At 42.9% G+C, this 18,170-nt stretch overlaps 1 protein-coding gene across 1 annotated transcript in view; it reads left to right on the top strand.

Moving 5' to 3' along the window:
• Positions 1-1,622: 1,622 nt before the first annotated feature.
• SPTLC2 (serine palmitoyltransferase long chain base subunit 2) overlaps positions 1,623-18,170 on the top strand; it is a 111,895-nt gene continuing 95,347 nt past the window's right edge. Inside the window, exon 1 of the mRNA XM_073997960.1 lies at positions 1,623-1,955. Within this exon, the coding sequence (XP_073854061.1) occupies positions 1,830-1,955 (126 nt within the window). The 5' untranslated portion in view covers positions 1,623-1,829. The remainder of the gene's footprint in view (positions 1,956-18,170) is intronic.

Raw genomic sequence — 18,170 nt, 5'->3', positions numbered from 1 at the left:
ATCCTTCTCAGTTCCAGCTCTCCAAGTACCACTCATCTTCCAAGATCTATCTCATTGCGCATCTTCCTCGCAAGCCTTCTCCAAATTCATTCAGCTCACTCCTCAAGCTTCAGTTAAATCCCTTAGCCTTGCTTCCATCCAGATTCCTGCTCTGAAAACTTTCTACATGGTTAGACTCATCACTGCCATTCAGCTTCCCTCATCAGAACTCCTGTTGCCAAATCTCTCCAGCCCTAGGTTGGTCTTTAACTGTTGTTTTCTTGTCTCTCACTGAAATGTAAGCTCCATGAAGCACAGCCACATGCTTCTTTTTTAGCCTTATACACTCAGACGTATATTCACTTTAGGATCAATAGTGTTTGTCAACTCAAATAGGGTGTGTGGGATGCATGATCCCACCTTCTGTTAGATTATTCAGCTCCTAAGTCATGCAAAACCGATACCTTGTGGACCTCCTTTCTAAAGCTCCTGCAGGGTGGGGGAAGAATGCACGGATTCTCATAGGTGCATTTAGCAATTACTAGTAACCAGCACTTAATGAATGCTTACTAATTGCTAGGTCCTGTACAAAATACATTACATACATAAACTTATTCAATCTTCATGACAACTATTATTATCCCCACTGAACAGATGAAGACACATAGAGGTCACTCAGCTAGTAAGTAGCGCAGCTAGGATTTAAAACCCAGACCGACTCCAGAGTCCATCCTCTTAATTATGACACTAAATTCTTTATGGGTAACAGAAAGCCTCTAATTGTAATGTAGATCAATTTCTTTGCTTTCTAACCCAATGGGAAGATGCAACTAAAAGGGTGAGAAAATATTTATTATACTCCTACTATGAGTCAAGTATTATAAGAGGTGCATAATGGGTTAATGATATAATTCTTGCAATAAGTCTAGGAAGCAGGAAGTATTAACTCCGTTTTAAAGAATTTGGCTTCTAAAGTGGTTAAATACAGTGCTCAAGTTTTAGCTTCCAGTTATGGGCAGAGCTGGAATTAGACCAGGTTTTCTAACTTTGAAGGAAAGACTTTAAAGGAGACTGTATGGAAAACCCTGCCAAGGGCAAATGTGAAGGGCACGTGAAAAGACATCTGAATTATTACTTATAATAATTCAGAAATAGTCAATGTGTGGCGCATATTGAAGAATGGTGAGAGATTGTCAAAAAATCTATTCTGTAAATACTCACAGAGGAATAAGCTAATTAAATACGGGAGCTGCGGGTCTTGGGCTAGGACATAAAGCCCAGAACTTCCCGTGAGGCAAAGGAACCGACTGCGCCACCTGTCCTGGAGAACCTGGGAACCCGCTCTAGAGACTTGGGCTCAGCCCCTTTTCTTTCCTCACACTCTAATTGGCTACTTTTCCCTGGGCTCCGCCTCCTTCTCTGTCTGGACCATTAAACAGGCAAGCCCTACCCAGGACCTGGAAGCGGCCTCCAATCAAGTGCCAGGCCCTGGAATCCCTCTAGAGAAGCCCCCTCTCCGGCGAGGCGCTTTGCTCTCGTCCGTGATTGGCCAGGCGCAGCATGGGGTCCGCCTCCTTCTCTTCCAGATAGGTCAGCGGTCTTCAGGACCACATCCCTTTCGGCCGGTCCCTGCCGCTCTTTCCCTTCGCTGCGTGGCCTTGGGCGAGCCCGGTCCTCTGCGGAGAGCGCCCCGCCCTCTGTGAAGGCCCGCCCGGGAATTGGCGGCGGCGCTGCAGCCATTTCCGGTTTCGGGGAGGTGGGTGGGGTGCGGAGCGGGACTTGGAGCCGCCGCCGCTGCTGCCGCTGCCGCCGCCCACAGAGCCTGCCTTGCGCCTGGTGCTGCCAGGAAGATGCGGCCGGGGCCCGGAGGCTGCTGCTGTCGCCGCACGGTGCGGGCGAATGGCTGCGTGGCGAACGGGGAAGTACGGAACGGGTACGTGAGGACCAGCGCCGCAGCCGCAGCCGCCGCCAGCCAGGTACGAGGGGCCCGCGCGGCGGGGCCGGGGTGGCGGTGCGGGCTGGCGGAGGGGCGGCCGGGCAGGGCGAGGTCTCCTGGCCATCCGCTGGGCAATCCGCCGGGTGGGCGCCGCTCGCAGGTGTGGGCGGCAGTGTCCGGCCGCTGGCCCGACCTCCACGAGCATAGAGGCTCAAGGACGACTCGGGGGCTCCTCCACGTCCCCGCGCCTGGAGGTCTTCCTCCCTTCCCCCCGGAGCTCTGGGTTCTGCTCAGAGCCCCGGGTACCTTTCTCTGACCCATCCTGCCAGAAGTGTATGCCACCCCCAGGGGAAGCAATGAGGGACCCCTCGGACCCCAGTGGGAGCCACCCAAGGGCTCCCGAGGGTCCCTTCAAACCCCCGAGGTTGTTGCTTCTTCTTAAAGTCCTGCAGCCTTCCAAAGAAAACCACCCATGGGGTCCTTAAGAGGCAAAGAAAGTTAGGCGGTGGTGTCAGATGGAAACACACCCAGCCTCTCCCAACCACATTCTGGAGTACCACGTTCGCTCCCCAAGCAGGACATTGGTCCGTAGATCTGGCAGGGAATCCAAGCTGGTCCCTCGAAAGCATTATTCTCTTAACTCTGCCCGTGGTGTGACTCTACCCCAGGCTCCAGATTGAATTGGGTGGCCCTTTCGACCCTTTTCTGAACACGAGTGCTATCACACAAGGGGATTGTTTAGCTTGGTGGTGACTTGCGATGACTCTGTACTAATTAACCATGCTGAATCATCAACCAAGTTCAGGCAGTTCTAAAATATTTTGAAAAGTTCTAAATTCAAGACAGTGCTTATTATCAACCTTACAGTGCTCTAGACTGACAAGTATTCTGTTGAAATGTGTTTTTAAAGATGAGCTGGTTAAAAAGATGCAAGATCGGTGTTCCTGGAAGAGAGTGTTGGGATAATTTCCAGTTGACTTTAATACGTTTAAGTCTTGTACAGATACTCAGGAACATTTAGAAAGTACCCTGTTCCCCTTTAGCAGGAGTGTGATAGGATGGTGATCTTCATTTGGCTTTAACAGAAATATCTGGCAGGCTCCACCCGAGATGAATAGTTATGATGGATAGATCTGTTACTGTTTGGTGTGAAGCAGAAAATAATGCATTTTTCCAGGTCATGTGAGATATTGAGACTGAGAGTTGAGGGGAAAAATAAGTAAAACAGACTTGACCTCCCCTGAAGTTGTAAGTTGTCAAAGCGAAGTAATACACAGATCAAAAGATTTGTTTTCACTTTTAAAGAAATAATTGTGTGAGGGAGGAAGTGATAACAATGAGCTCATTATAAGCAGTGGAATGGTTTGTTGTTTTTCTAGCAATGTAAACGACTTATAAGACAAAATTGTTGTGATATAGAATGTAATAGGGAAATTTAACGGGTAGGAGTTAGAAAATACATTGTAGGTGAATGAGTGAGGTATGATTTTTTTTTTTTTTTTTTTTTGAGATGGAATTTCGCTCTTGTCGCCCAGGCTGGGGTGCAGTGGCGCGATCTCGGTTCACTGCAGCCTCCACCCCGTGGGTTCCAGCGATTCTCCTGCCTCAGCCTCCCGAGTAGCTGGTATTACAGGCGCCCGTCACCACGCCCGGCTAATTTTTGTATTTTTAGTAGAGACCATGTTGGCCAGGCTGATCTGGAACTCCTGACCTCAGGTGATCCGCCTGCCTTGGCCTCTGAAAGTGCTGGGATTACAGGCGCGCCCGGCCGAGGTATGATTTTTTTTTTTTTTTTTTTTAATGAAAAAGGAAGTCAAGAGAGGTGTTCACCCTTCAGAGGTGCTTTGTGTTAAAATGCTGCTTTCAATCCCTGTGAGTTATGTTCTGATTTAGTAGGAAATCAAGGACCTTTCTCCCATAATCTCTAACAATTTAGCATTTGTAGAATGATATTTCTTCAGAGCTTGTCAACTAATAAGGTGAATAAATATCAAGGTACTAACATGACATTTTAAAATCTGTATAAATAACATTTGGTTGACTTTTGGGGACATGCTTTATAAAAGTTTCACTCAAGGCACATTGGTGGCATTTAAAAGAATGGTCTGTTGGAATGCTGTGAGGGCTGCAGTATCCCTTCTAGAAAACTTACTTCTCACCAGTATTTTTTAAACAGACTTCAGATCTGGAGCTTTCTACACTCTCAGATGGAGGAATATTGTCTGTGAATTTTTTTCTTTCTTTTTTTATACAAAAGAGAGATCTTGGTAACTACATGAGAGCTATACAATATCTTAACATTTTTTAAAAGTTGTTTTCATTTTAATTAAAGCGATGTGCCTGTGCTCCAACCTCTACCTGTCTTTCCCATTTTTCTGAGGGAAATGTTGCCAACTGTGCCATCAAAAATACGCAAACAGCTGTGTGTCATGCTTTTACTAGAATATGAATTTAGAGTATAAGATGGTTGAGATGTAAATTATTTTCCTCCCATCTCCCATGTCTTTTAATGAACAGGAGAGAAGTCAGAAACGTCTAAGATCAGTTTACACTCTGGAGTATGTTTCTATGCTTGAAGGCATGAATGAATGTATATAGTAAAAGAACAACTCTTGGATTTGGGTTTAGAATTTGATTAGCTAGATGCTGTGTTAAGGAGTTATGAAACAATCAGACATTGCTGTTTAGTGATGACAGTAGACACACAGTTTTCACAATAGTAGCAGCTGAACAATAAAGCAGTAATTTTTCCTCTTTGCTATTCAGATGAGTGGGAGGAGCACAAACCTTTATTTGAGGTAAAGTGTGGCAATTTGCCCAAGGGAAACTTTTACATTAGCATTGGAAAGAACCTTTGAGAGTTTATGTAATTCAGTCCTTTATCTCTTTGTAGGACTTTATTAAAATCAGCCCTGATAGAAAATTCTATGCTGTTTTTAAAGATCTCCAGGGGATTTGCAGCAAGTTTTTCTCTATAGCAAATTGCATTATTCCGTGATCTTAATTACCAAATTTCTTCCTGTGGATTTAACATTTGATTAAGTAAATGCCATGTTTTGGTTGTCCTTGAAATACAATAGTTTGTTCGTGTGTGTTTTTTTTTTTTTTTGAATCTCAGCTCACTGCAAGCTCCGCCTCCCGGGTTCACGCCATTCTCCTGCCTCAGCCTCCCGAGTAACTGGGACTACAGGCGCCCGCCACCTCGCCCGGCTAGTTTTTTGTATTTTTTAGTAGAGACGGGGTTTCACCGTGTTAGCCAGGATGGTCTCGATCTCCTGACCTCGTGATCCGCCCGTCTCGGCCTCCCAAAGTGCTGGGATTACAGGCTTGAGCCACCGCGCCCGGCCTGGGTGTAGTTTTAATGAGATATTAGAAGGATGAGAGCTCTCTGGCTGTCAGAATAAGAAATTCTATCTTGAGGAATTGGGGCAAAAGTTATGTTCTTATGTTGAATAATAAGACAAGCAAAGTAGAAAGAACAAAGTGTTAGTCTTGCTTCTTAGGAGGAGGGCAAATAAATAACTAAAGAAAGCTGGTTTACTGAATAGCTACTAGCTTTTGTTTCCACTGAGGGGAAACAGTAACTGGGGATTTAACGTGATAGTTAAGGAAAAGGAGAAGATAGTTATGAGGCCGTAACAGTAGAAATAGTTAGAATGGTCATATACCTGTTTAGATTTAGCAGGTTCTGATAAGATACCTCAGATTCCTCAAGGCTTTTCAGAAATAATGTAATTACAACTTGCAGGACAACATTTTCGTTTCAATTTTTGCTCTGAGGGGAAGCATATCTTGATTTTTACATAACTGCAGCTGAAGAATTCCAGTTATTTGAGGTACTTAGGAATTTTCTTTAACAGGAATTCTTGGGAAATGTGTAAGCAACTATGTTCTTAAGATAGTATTTTAGAACTAGGATGTTCAGAAAAGTCAGACTTGCCCACTTTTTAGGGTTTGCCCAGGTGCCATAGAAACTTGCAGTGCTTTGACCAAGACAGTTAATTGGTTGATTTAATTAGATTCAATTTTTGAAAGAAAGAAGCAGTGTTTATTGGTAGAATAGGCAATTCAGAGGGATGGGTAGAGGCAGTGTTTGCATTCTGAGTGGGTGTGCCACACTTGATTAAATAAATGGTTTGTGGACTCAAAGGCAGTTCCCTTCTGGGTAGTTTCTGAGAAGCTTCTGTAATATAATTCACAATTTGTGACCGATTAAAAAGTAAATCCTTTGCTCTTGACCCATTTACTGTTAGAAAATTTATCTTAAGTTTGTCTTTAAGACTACTTTTTATTACAAAGCTTGACGCGTCTATTTTTCCTTTTTTTTTAAAAAAATCACTTTTACTTCTCATTATAGAAATAATACGTTTAATGTGGGATTGTAAAGCATTGGGATAATCTCTGTGTTAGGTTTTTTTTTTGAGACGGAGTCTCGCTCTGTCGCCCAGGCTGGAATGCAGTGGCGCCATCTCAGCTCCCTGCAACCTCCACCTCCGAGGTTCAAGTGATTCTCCAGCCTCAGCCTCCCGAGTAGCTGGGATTACAGGCATGCACCGCCAGGCCTAGCTAATTTTTGCATTTTTAGTAGAGACAAGGTGGAAGTTTCACCAGGCTGGTCTCGAATTCCTGACGTCAGGTGATCCACCTGCCTCGGCCTCCCAAAGTGCTGGGATTACAGGCGTGAGCCACCGTGCCCAGCTGGAAGTTTGTTTTTTTAATGTGGTCTATTGTAAATCGGTCTGCTACTTTCTGATAATTTCTTTTTTGTTGTTTGTTTGTTTTCTTTGTTTGCGAGACAGGGTCTCACTCCAGCCTGGCCTGTGATGGCGCAGTCATAGCTTACTGCAGCCTCAACTTCCTGGGCTCAAGCGATCCTCCCGCCTCAGCCTCCCAAGAAGCTGAGTCCACAGGTGTGCACCACTACAGTGGGCTAATTTTTTTATTTTTATTTTTTGAGATGGAGTCTCGCTCTGTCACCCAGGCGGCTCATACCTATAATCTCGCTCTGTCACCCAGGTGTCTCATATCTATAATGCCAGCTACTTGTGCAGCGGCGCGATCTCGGCTTACTGCAAGCTCCGCCTCCTGGATTCACACCATTCTCCTGCCTCAGCCTCCCGAGTAACTGGGACTACAGGTGCCCACCACCACACCCGGCAAATTTTTTTTTTTGTATTTTTAGTAGAGATGGAATTTCACCGTGTTAGCCAGGATGGTCTCGATCTCCTGACCTCGTGATCAGCCTGCCTCGGCCTCCCAAAGTGCTGGGATTACAGGCTTGAGCCACAGTGCCTAGCCTTTTTTTTTTTTTTTTGGGAGAGATGGGTCTTGCTGTGTTCCCCAGGCTAGTTTCTTTTTTACTTAAAAAAAACAAACAAAAAATAAATAAATATAAAGGAGAGGGAGACAGAGTCTCACTGTGTTGCCCAGGCTGATCCCAAACTCTTAGGCACGATCCTCCCGCCTTGGCCTCCTGAAGTGCTGGGATTATAGGTGTGAGCCACCACACCCAGCCACCCAGGCTGGTCTCAAACTCTTGACCACAAGCATCCTGCTGCTTCAGCCTACCAGAGTGCTGGGATTACAGCCACTGTGCCAGACTATTTTGTGATAAATTCTAAGTGCAGTGAAATATGCAGTTGTACAGAGACTATGGATGTGATCCAGTCTTACTCCAAAAGATACATATTAAGGGCCAGGCACAGTGGCTCACACCTGTAATCCCAGTACTAAGGGAAGCCAAGGTGTAAGGATTGCTTGAGCCCAGGAGTTCAAGATCAGCCTGGGCAACATGGCGAGACCCTATCTCTATTTAATTAAAAAATATTAAGGTATATGACCAGACACCGTGGCTCACGCCTGTAATCCCAGCACTTTGGGAAGCTGAGATGGGTGGATCACTTGAGGTCAGGAGTTTGAGACCAGCCTGGCCAACATGGTGAAACCCCGTCTCTACTAAAAATGTAAAAATTAGCCGGGTGTGGTGGCGCATGCCTATAATCCCAGCTACTCTGGGAGTCTGAGGTAGTAGAATCGCTTGAACGGAAGAGGTGGAAGTTGCAGTGAGCCGAGATGGTGCCGCTGCACTCCAGCTTGGGCGACAGTGAGACTCTGTCTCAAAAATACAAAACTAAACAAAACCACAGTGAGATACTATTTCACACCACTTGGATTGCTAAAATAATAAACCAGGTATTAAGTGTTCATGAGGATATAGAGAAATTAGAATCCTAATACATTGCTGGTGGATTTATAAAATGATGCAGCCACTTTGGGAAACAGTTAAACATAGAGTTAGCATGTGGACCAGTAATTCTACTCCCAAGAAAAATGAAACATATGTTCCGACAGAAACTTTTATATTAATTCTAATAGCAGCATTATTGATTGATTGATTCAGGGTGTTGCTGTTACCCAGGCTGGCATGACATGGCTCACTGCAGCCTCCACCTCCTGGGCTCAGTCAGTCCTCCCACCTCAGCCTCCCAAGTATCTGGGACTACAGGCATATGCCACCATGAGTGGCAATTTTTTTTTTGAGACAGAGTCTCACTCTGTCGCCCAGGCTAGAGTGCAGTGTGACTCACTGCAACCTCCACCCCGCCGGTTAAAAATTCTCCTGCCTGTGCCTTCCGAGTAGCTGGGACTACAGCCACACGCTACCACGCCCAGCTAATTTTTTTGTATTTTTAGTAGAGACGGGGTTTCACCATGTTGGTCAGGCTGGTCTCGAACTCCTGACCTCAAGTGATCCACCCACCTCGGCCTTCCAAAGTGCTGGAATTACAGGCGTGAACCACTGTGTCTAGCCCAGCATTATTTATAATAGCCAAAAAGTAGAAACAATCCAAATGTCTGTCAACTGATGAATAGATAAAATATGGTATATCCATATAAAAGGATATTATTCAGCAATACTATTGAAGGAATGCAGTACTAATACATGCAGGAGAATACTACCTTGTTTATGGCCATATGTTTGTATAGTAAAAGTATTTAAAAATGCGGGAGAATGATAAACATCAAATTCCCAATTCCTCTGGGGAGGAAAGGAAATATAGTATTTCCCCAGGACAGACTTCTTAAAAGGATTGGAGAACTACTTAAACATGTCAGATCTTGACACTGTCCTGATGTCCAGGATGGCCTCCTGTCACTGATAACAAAATACAAAATAGGGTTTACAAGGCCCGCCATGAACTTTCCCATGCCTCTCTGACTTCATATCCTGCCAGGTCGCTGCTTTTTAGCCAGTCTGGGCTTTCTGATGTTCCCCAAACACGTTGCCATCAAGCACACCTCCCTGGGGCCTTATTATTATTGTTATTATCATTATTATTATTATTTCGAGATGGAGCCTCAATCTGTCACCCAGGCTGGGAGCGCAGTGGTGCGATCTCAGCTCACTGCAATCTCCATCTCCTGGGTTCAAACGATTCTCCTGTCTCAGCCTCCCAAAGTGCTGGAATTACAGGTGTGAGCCACCATGCCTGGGGTCCCTGGGACTTTAGCCTTTACAGTTACCTCAGCCTGGAAAGCTTTTTTACAGAGTTCTCTTCCCTACTCCAAGTCCATCTGCTTACACCTTACCTCCACCCTGTTTAAAATGCTCTTTTTCCACGGTTTTATTCTCACTGTAGCAGTGTGACCTGATACGGTGTATCTGTTTGCTTATCTAATGTCTGCCTCTCTCACAGGAGTGTATTTCTAGTGCTCGGATCATGCCTAGCTCATAGCAGGGACTCAATAAGTGTTAAATGAATGAATGATAACTTCAATGTTTTATTTAATGGAAAAAAGATCTAAAGCATATAAGCTAAATCTTAAGTTTTGATAAAGCTAGATGTTGAGTACAGTTTTATTTCTATTTTTTGATGATAATTTTTGTGTCGTATTTCATACATACGCTCCTGGTTGACAAAAACTAGCTCCCTAAAATAATGTTATAGACATAAGAAAGAAATGAATTGTGGTGATACATAAGCCGTTAAAGAAACCCATAGCCTCATTTATGGTATATCAGGTTTGCAAGTGGTTTAAAACGATAGCGGTTTGTTGAATGTTCTTACTAGCATCAGGGGACAGCTTGTGAGAAATAGGAAGAGGCCAGAGAAGGTCCCGGGGGTCTGGCACACTCTGGTGTACTTCATCACCTCTCCCTGAGCTCTCCCTACAGGGCAGTGGGGCCAGTGGTGACTTCTGCAGCACCCTCTCCATTGTCTTACCAAGGGCTTCAGCTATGAGACGCCGGCTGGTGCTACAAGGAAGGGGAAATGCGTCAGCTCTTTTCTCTGCTCTTTTCTCACATTGATTTCAAACGCCAAGAAGCTGGGCTGAGAAACCGGGCCTGTGATCCTGGTTGGACTGCAGTCCACCACGTGCTGAAGAACTCCGCGGGTTGTGCTAAAGGGTAGTGTCTTTATTGCCTCCTGTATAAGCTTGACTTTTTTATAGGCAAGCAGGTTATTTCCAGGACAACTAAATTAGTTGGTGCCAAACCTCATTTCCTAGAAACAGACATTTTCTTAGTAGAGGAAACCCATATAACCGTCTGTTTCCATCTAAGTGTAGCTAATAACATGAATAACAAAAAGAGCTAATTATTTAAATAGCAAAAATAAGTATGGAAGATGAATGTGAAGTAAAATTCTAATATTAAGCCACTGATTATTTTAAAACAATCCGATTAAATTGTTGTACCTCTGAAATAATTAAAGGAAAATTTGATTCTTAGGACATCTCAATTCATTGGAAGGCCATGGAATTAATAAAATAAAAAAAGAAAATCTCAGGCAATATAAACTAAGGAATGGCAAATGGAATATGTATTGGTTGGTGCAAAGTAATTACGTTTTTTGCCATTGAAAGTAATTACTTTTGCCGTTACTTTTAATGGCAAAAACCGTGTAATGTCAGTTACTTTTGCACCAAACTATAAATAATTGGACTCTAGTTCCAGCTTCGGTATTTAACTTTCCCACAACTGTTGACAAATTGCTTAATCTACTTTCCTTGATTTTGTCAGTCAAGTGAAGAGGAAGAGACAGCTTGAGAAACATTTGTAAGAGAAATGCTTATTACTTTGTATGTGTTTTTCATCTTGCATATTAAATATAAATTCCTTTAGGCGATATTCTTTAAAATGATTTCCTAACTCCCTTTTATATTTATGCCCATGTTCTCTTTAAAAAAAGAAATACTGCACAATTCTTGAAGACAAGGATTACCTCTTATTTGTATCATCAAATATAGAGTACAGTTTTTTTGTTTGTTTGTTTTTTTGAGATGGGTCTTGTTCTATCACCCAGGCTGGAGTGTAGTGGCGTCATCATGGCTCACTGCAGCTTCAACCTCCTGGGCTCAAGAGATCCTGCCACCTCAGCCTACCCAGTAGCTGGTACTACAGGCATGCACCACCACATCCAGCTAATTTTTAAACATTTTGTGTAGAGATAGGGTCTCACTGTGTTTCCCAGACTGGTTTTAAACTCCTGGGAGCCAAGCAGTCCTCCCGCCTTGGCCTCCCAAAGTGTTGGGATTACGGGCATGAGCCACTGTGCCCAGCCTAGAGTACGGTTCTTGACGTATAGATAGAAATTAAGTATTTGTAGAATGAGTGAAAAAAAAAAATGAAATGATTATGTTGATTTTGAGTTTCTTAGTGGAATAGGGCTTTGGGTTCCTAGAGAAACTTTAATGTCAAAAAATTATTTTGTAGTTTTGAAAATGTTAAAAAATTGAACATGAGAAATCTCCACTTCTCTGGGCACGTGAAATTAAAGGGAGGGATGATCAAGTTGTGAGAGATTGCCTAGACTAGCAGTGGTGATGCAAGAAGGTGAACATGTAGACTGCTGTATTCTGTACCCACCCCCTCCCAACACACACAGAGTCCCCTGCCTCCTGGGAAAGCGAAAGTTGTTACTGTTTTTTGAGACAGAGTCTCGCTCTGTTGCCCAGGCTGGAGTGCAGTGGCCCACAGTTTCGGCTCACTGCAACCTCTACCTCCCAGGTTCAAGTGGCTCTCCTGCCCCAGCCTCCCGAGTAGCTGGGATTATGGGCGTGTGTCACCATGCCTGGCAAATTTTTGTATTTTTAGTAGAGACAGGGTTTCACCATGTTGGTCAGGCTGGTCTTGAACTCCTGACCTAGTGATCAGGAGTTCAAGGGAGCCCGCTTTGGTCTCCCAAAATGCTGGAACTGCAAGCGTGAGCTACCGCGCCCGGCAGCAGAAGTTTTTGAAGATTTCTAGACAATGTGTGTAAAGACCTTTAGACTCTAAAGTTAATGTTTTTGCCTTTTGCAGTCTTAGGCAGATACAGTGAGGTGTAAAACACCTCTATCCAAACACCTGAGTTGGACTGGGCTGAAGATTTAAGTCCTTCAGTTCAGTGTAGTATCTCAAGGGTGGGATCCATTGTATGTTTGTTACAGGCCACTCCCTCTAGCTTTATCTGCTAAGCACTGTGAGATTGTGCTTGATTTCACTTTGCCTTTCTAGTTCAGGCCTCCAGCCTCCCCAGCTGGAGGAAAATGTCCTGTGTAGAAAACTGGTCATAAATGTAGGGCTCTTACGGAATTTAGTCTGTCATACCAACCCATACAGCTGTCAAAAGTTCTGCTGGTTTTTCTTTCTCTTGGAGTTCTGCCTATGGCAAGCCCCAGTTATCATCACTCACGCTGAAGCTCTGCAAATACCACAAGGAGAGAGAAAATGGCTGGCACTTTCAGCTCACCTAGAAAGGGCTCTTCCCCTGTGGAATTTTAATTCTGCTAGTCCTCTTTGCTATGCATAGAAGACAGCTCTTCAATCTTTAAAGCCATTTATTTATTTGAATAATCTATATGGTTTATCTCGTTGTTACTGTGAAAGCAATAGCTTTCCTCTTTCTATTAAAGCTAACCTAGAAGTGGAAGTCTCATTGTTTTTTGAATTTTTGTTACCACAAACATGACATAAGAATAAGTTTGTTCTGGGCCAGGCATGGTGGCTTATGCCTGCAATTGCAGCACGTTGGAAGGCCAAACTGGGAGGATTCCTTGAGGCCAGGAGTTCAAGACCAGCCTGGGCAACATAGGGAAACCTTATCTAAAAAAAATTACCCAGGTATGGTGGCGAGCACTTGTATAGTCGCAGCTACTCTGGAGGCTGAGGTGAGAGGACTACATGAACCCAGGAGTTTGAGGTTACGGTGAGCAATGGTTACGCCACTCTACTCCAGCTTGGGCAGCAACAGAGTGAGACCTTGTCTCAAAATGAATAAATAGGCCAGATGTTTAAAGTAGGAAGTCAAGGTGGCCAGCCATTCCACTACAAAATAACCAGTGTTTTTAATTTGGTTTGTAGCATTCCAGATTAGCATGTGTGTACATGAGTTTGTCATTTTACCTTTTTTTTGTGGGGACAGGGGAGACAGAGTCTTGCTTTGTTGCCCAGGCTGGAATGTGGTTGCAGGATCTTGGCTCACCGCAACCTCCATCTCCCAGATTCAAGCAATTCTCCTGCCTCAGCCTCCTGAGTGGCTGAGATTACAGGCATGTGCCACCACACCCGGCTAATTTTGTATTTTTAGTAGAAATGGAGTTTCTCCATGTTAGTCAGGCTGGTCTCAAACTCCCGACCTCAGGTGATCCGCCCGCCTTGGCCTCCCAAAGTGTTGGGATTACAGGCGTGAGCCACCGCATCCGCCCGGGAAATATTTTTTAAAAATTTCTTGAAGCCCTTAAAGTTGACAGGCTCTGCTAACATGACAAATACCCAATAAAAATGTAGAAAAGAAGTTCTAAGAGATTTTAATATAGAATCTCTGTCTGTTAACTTTTTTAGTTGAGAGTAACAGCAACTGACTCTGGTTAAACTAAGCAAAAAGGTGATTTATTGGAAGGACAATAGGTATGCAAAAAAGGGATGGGGGATGAAATTGAACTGGTCTCAGAAAGGCAGGAGTTGCCACAGCTCTTGGGACCTCAGCGGCAGGAGTTTGTGAACCCTTTCTTCAGGACATTGGAGACCCACTGCCCTTCAGACTCTCTCCCCACTGACATTTTAAATCCCCATAAAAGAGGGTTGTTGGATTTCTTTTGGCATAGGTGTCGGTGCTGTGTCCATCAGTTATGGTTCAGGAAATATGATCACAAAGCATACACGTGACCACCAGGGGCCCATCCCTGCATATCAGGGAGTATTTCCAGAGAAGGGAAATTGACACAAACTGGGTTGCCTCTGCAGTGGTGTGCAGCACAAAACCAGATTGGAGCACGTGGAGGGGGCAGAGTGGAGGGTATGGTATTACAGGCTCAGAACATGTCAGCAGTGGAGGAGAGCTCAGATGAAGATGCAGAATTTGTGGCAGAGCTGCACTTATACTCCAGTCTTCCGGCTCTTGCATCTCTTACAGTGCGATGCTTATCTAGAGATGGAAAAGTGTTACAGCAGAGGCTTGGGTGGCCAGTGAGTGTGATAACTCCTGGGCAGACATCAGTGCCCAGTGCATACGGGATGCCACTGAACTGAAATGGAAATGTTCCTCTCCATATATGCTTGAAGATCTCCTTTTGGGGGTTTTCAATAGGAAAATGATAATGTCAAAATATAAATGTGTTTCACAGCTAGTTTTGGAAACATTTTTCATTCCATTCTGCATGAGATACTTACTGACAAAAATTAAGAAATTTATGCCGATTACAAGAAAAACTGTGGACTTCCTCCTTTTCAAAATTTCCTTGCTGAAAAAAGGAGACACTTCTGAACATACACATTCAGAGCATGGTATAGCCTATGTGATTTGTGTAAAGCTCCAAACTGTTCTCTTTAATATGTGTGGTATGCAGTAGGGAGAGGCCAGTACATTTCAGTAAAATTCCAAGAAAGGACAGTTTCAGCAGAACGGATTTTAAGGAGCAACAGGAACACACCACTTGAAAATGAGTAGGGTTCGTTTAATGGACAAAGCATGATAGCAGTTCTTTGATTGCTGAAGAATAATGGGTGGTTCACATTAGACATTCAGTTTTTAAAAATAATGTTCCAAACCATTCACCAGCTAGGCAGGTTCTGTTATCCTGCTGTAGCATGCAGCTGGAATGTGCTTATTTGCTTAAGGAGATCATGCTTTTGTGATTTTGTATTCATATCAGAAATGTGTGCTTCTGTTTCCTAATAATTACTTCGCCGTTACCGCATGGTAACATAGTTACTCCCTGTCCTTTCGTGGGATTCTTGAAACCTTTACTTAGGATCATTTCTCCTAAGTCAGTTTACAGTGCACTAAAAACTTTTTTATTTTAATTGTTTAAAATAAATTTTTCCTGAGACTTGAGAAAGACAGAAGGCAACATATAATCCAGGGTTTTCTTTTGCTATAGAGGATATCATTAGGACGTCTGGCAAAATCTGAATAAGTTGAATAAGTCTACAACTGAATAAAGTTGTAGACTAGGCTGGGCACAGTGGCTCATGCCTATAATCCCAGCACTTTGGGAGACCAAGGCAGGAGGATAGTTTGAGCCCAGGAGTTTGATACCAGCCTGGGCAATGTAGTGAAGCCCCATCTCTACAATAAATAAGTAAATAAATAAGCTGGGCATGGTGCCACTTGCCTGTGGTCCCAACTTCCTGGGAGGCTGAGGCTGGAGGATCACTTAAGCCTGAAAGGTAGAGGCTGCAGTGAGCCATGATTGCACCACTGCACTCCGTCCTGGGTGGCAGAGTCAGATGCTGTCAAAAACAAAAACAAAAAAACAACTTTCTACCTCCTTAAAATTCTCTTGTGCCCCACAAGAAGCTCTTGGACTGAAGCACAGAAAGTCATTACTAATTCTATCTGGAAGCCAGAAAATAAGGTGGAGCCAAAGATGACTCCAAACTTGGGAGACTGGGTAGACTGGATAGTGATGCTGTTGACCAAAATAGGTAATAGAAGAGGAGTGTCAGGTTTTCACTGAGAGGGAGGGTTAGGATGGTGAGAAGTTCAGCTTTAGATTTGTTGAGTTTGAGGTGCCCATGAAGTCTAAGTGGAGCTATATAGGAGGCAGGTAGAAATGTGAGTGTGGAGTTCTGGAAAGGAATCTGGGATTGCAGTGTAGGCTTGAGCTTACTCGTAGCATGGAAGGTCTAGCTGAGAACTCATAAGTAGATGAGAATTCACTAGAGAGGCTATCGATAGTGAGGTGACTGAGGTTGTGATAATAGGCATGTTTTGCTTTTATTAACTCTGTTTTAGTCCAAATGGTGAATTAAGTCAATGACAAAATTTAGTTTAAGCATTAAAAAAAAAGGCAAGTAAAAATTCAGTAATACATACTCGTAAAAAACAAGAAGAAGAAAAATCAAACCAGTTTAGAAGGTTATGAACAAAAAATATGCCTTCTTTTCCCACCCCACTCCTTACCCTAGTTTCTGGTGTCTCCTTCCAGACAATTTTAGTCACATGGAAATATATGTATTACGCATATGGCTTATCTTTTATTATACTTCCCATTATTGCTTTGGTTAGGAGTACCTTTTCAGCTGCTTAATAAACATAGTTGACAGCCCACAGGCATGTGGACAAAATGGCTCATTAGTTTGATTTTTTTTTTCCTTCTCTTGTTCTGTAAGGTGTTTTACGGTGATGTGCTTGTAGTCTTGTCTGAAAAAAATTTCTTCCTTTGCGTTTGTATTTTCTTCAACAGTAATATTACCGTTCAAGCAAAGATTTCTTGATATTCCTAAATCTTTCCTTGATTAATAGTGCTAAGATAGTGTCACATTCTTCTTTGCTTAACGTGAGCAGACTGTGAACAGACTGATACGAAATGTTATTAAGTGTTAACTATTTATTAAGACTTCATAAATACTACCCCGGGTGCTAGATGTGCAATGATGAGCAAAACAGACCTGGTGTTTTTCCTCAAGGATTATTACCTATGTATAAGAGAGCAATACCATTATTATTGTTTGAATCATGTGAAAGATACGATTTAGCATCAGTTCTTAAAGGTGAAGTGATTTTATTCTCTCAGAGTTTAAAGACTTTTCACCTTTGAGAGACCCGTGTGTCAGTTGGCGTGCCCATCTGCGCCCCCCCACCCCCCCCAACATCAGTCACTCTGTTTTGACTGAAACCACATTCCAGAGTCACTTCTTTTCACAGGTTCTAAAGGTGGAAAAAAAGAAACCCCACCCACTTCCTAGTTGAACCTTAATTCTTTAAAATACATTTAATTTTGAATAAGGCTTTGGTAAAATCACACCGTTCTTCATAATGGTTTAGCATCCTCCTCCCTAGAGAGTCCAGCCTACAGTATGAATTGACTTGATCCTGCCTGTGTGAGTGTGCCTGAAATTAAGGCGAATATCTTTCAGAGACCCACCCACAGCATTCCTGACCTGTAAACTCGCTGCACGTTGGTTAGAGACTGCAGGGGGGCTCTGTGATTTCCAGGCTTTTTAATGATGTGTACAGTTGAGAGTAAATAGTTTAAATAATTTCATAGTTAGGGAGAGTTTGGCACTGGTATTAAACAGAGTTCTTAAGGCAAAATATTTTCAGATACAGTTTTTAAAGAGATGATCAGAATGTTAATTTTTTTTGTCTTTTAAATTGCTTTTCATTTTGCTTTGTCTGGCTTAATAACTTTTTTATATTGTTATGTTGTTAATTTTTAAACAATTTTCTGTCTTCAGATACTGGCTCAATTTTAGCTATTCTGTTCTAAACACATTACAACCTTACTCCCACATAAATGTTTAAGTATTAAATATTGACACCAAACTTTCTCCTGTGTGGAAGAGATTGATGAAGACCTAAATAAGTTTGTGAATAGTTTTCAGAAGTTATTTAGATCATCAAGTTGAACCAGTACCAACAGATTCCATCCATCTGCTGTGCCTATCTGAGTGTCTGTCCTTTGTCACATACAACTGTGTCTTTCCAAACTGTTCCAATTTGTAACACTGAAGCAGCTTTCCAAAACTAACATTACCAGGATAGGATACTCTAAAATATCTTTACCCCTTGGATATGTATAACAATTGATTGTATAGTTATGTAAATTTCATTACTTTGTTTTTATTTGTTTATATCATATCTCTGATCAGATTGCCTGAGAGGGCAAGAAAGGATCTTTTAGTTCTTTGGGACTTTTCATGATGATTAATTGACAATATGCCTCCGGTAAATTTTGATTAACCATCCTCACTGCAGTTGTTCCAAAGTTAAGATTAAAGTCAACACACAAACTTGTCTAGCAGATTTCTTCTGTAAAGCAAGAT

Source organism: Macaca fascicularis, chromosome 7 (genome assembly GCF_037993035.2).
Source record: "Macaca fascicularis isolate 582-1 chromosome 7, T2T-MFA8v1.1".
Lineage (NCBI taxonomy): Eukaryota > Metazoa > Chordata > Mammalia > Primates > Cercopithecidae > Macaca > Macaca fascicularis.
This window is presented reverse-complemented; position numbering and strand designations above follow the sequence as displayed.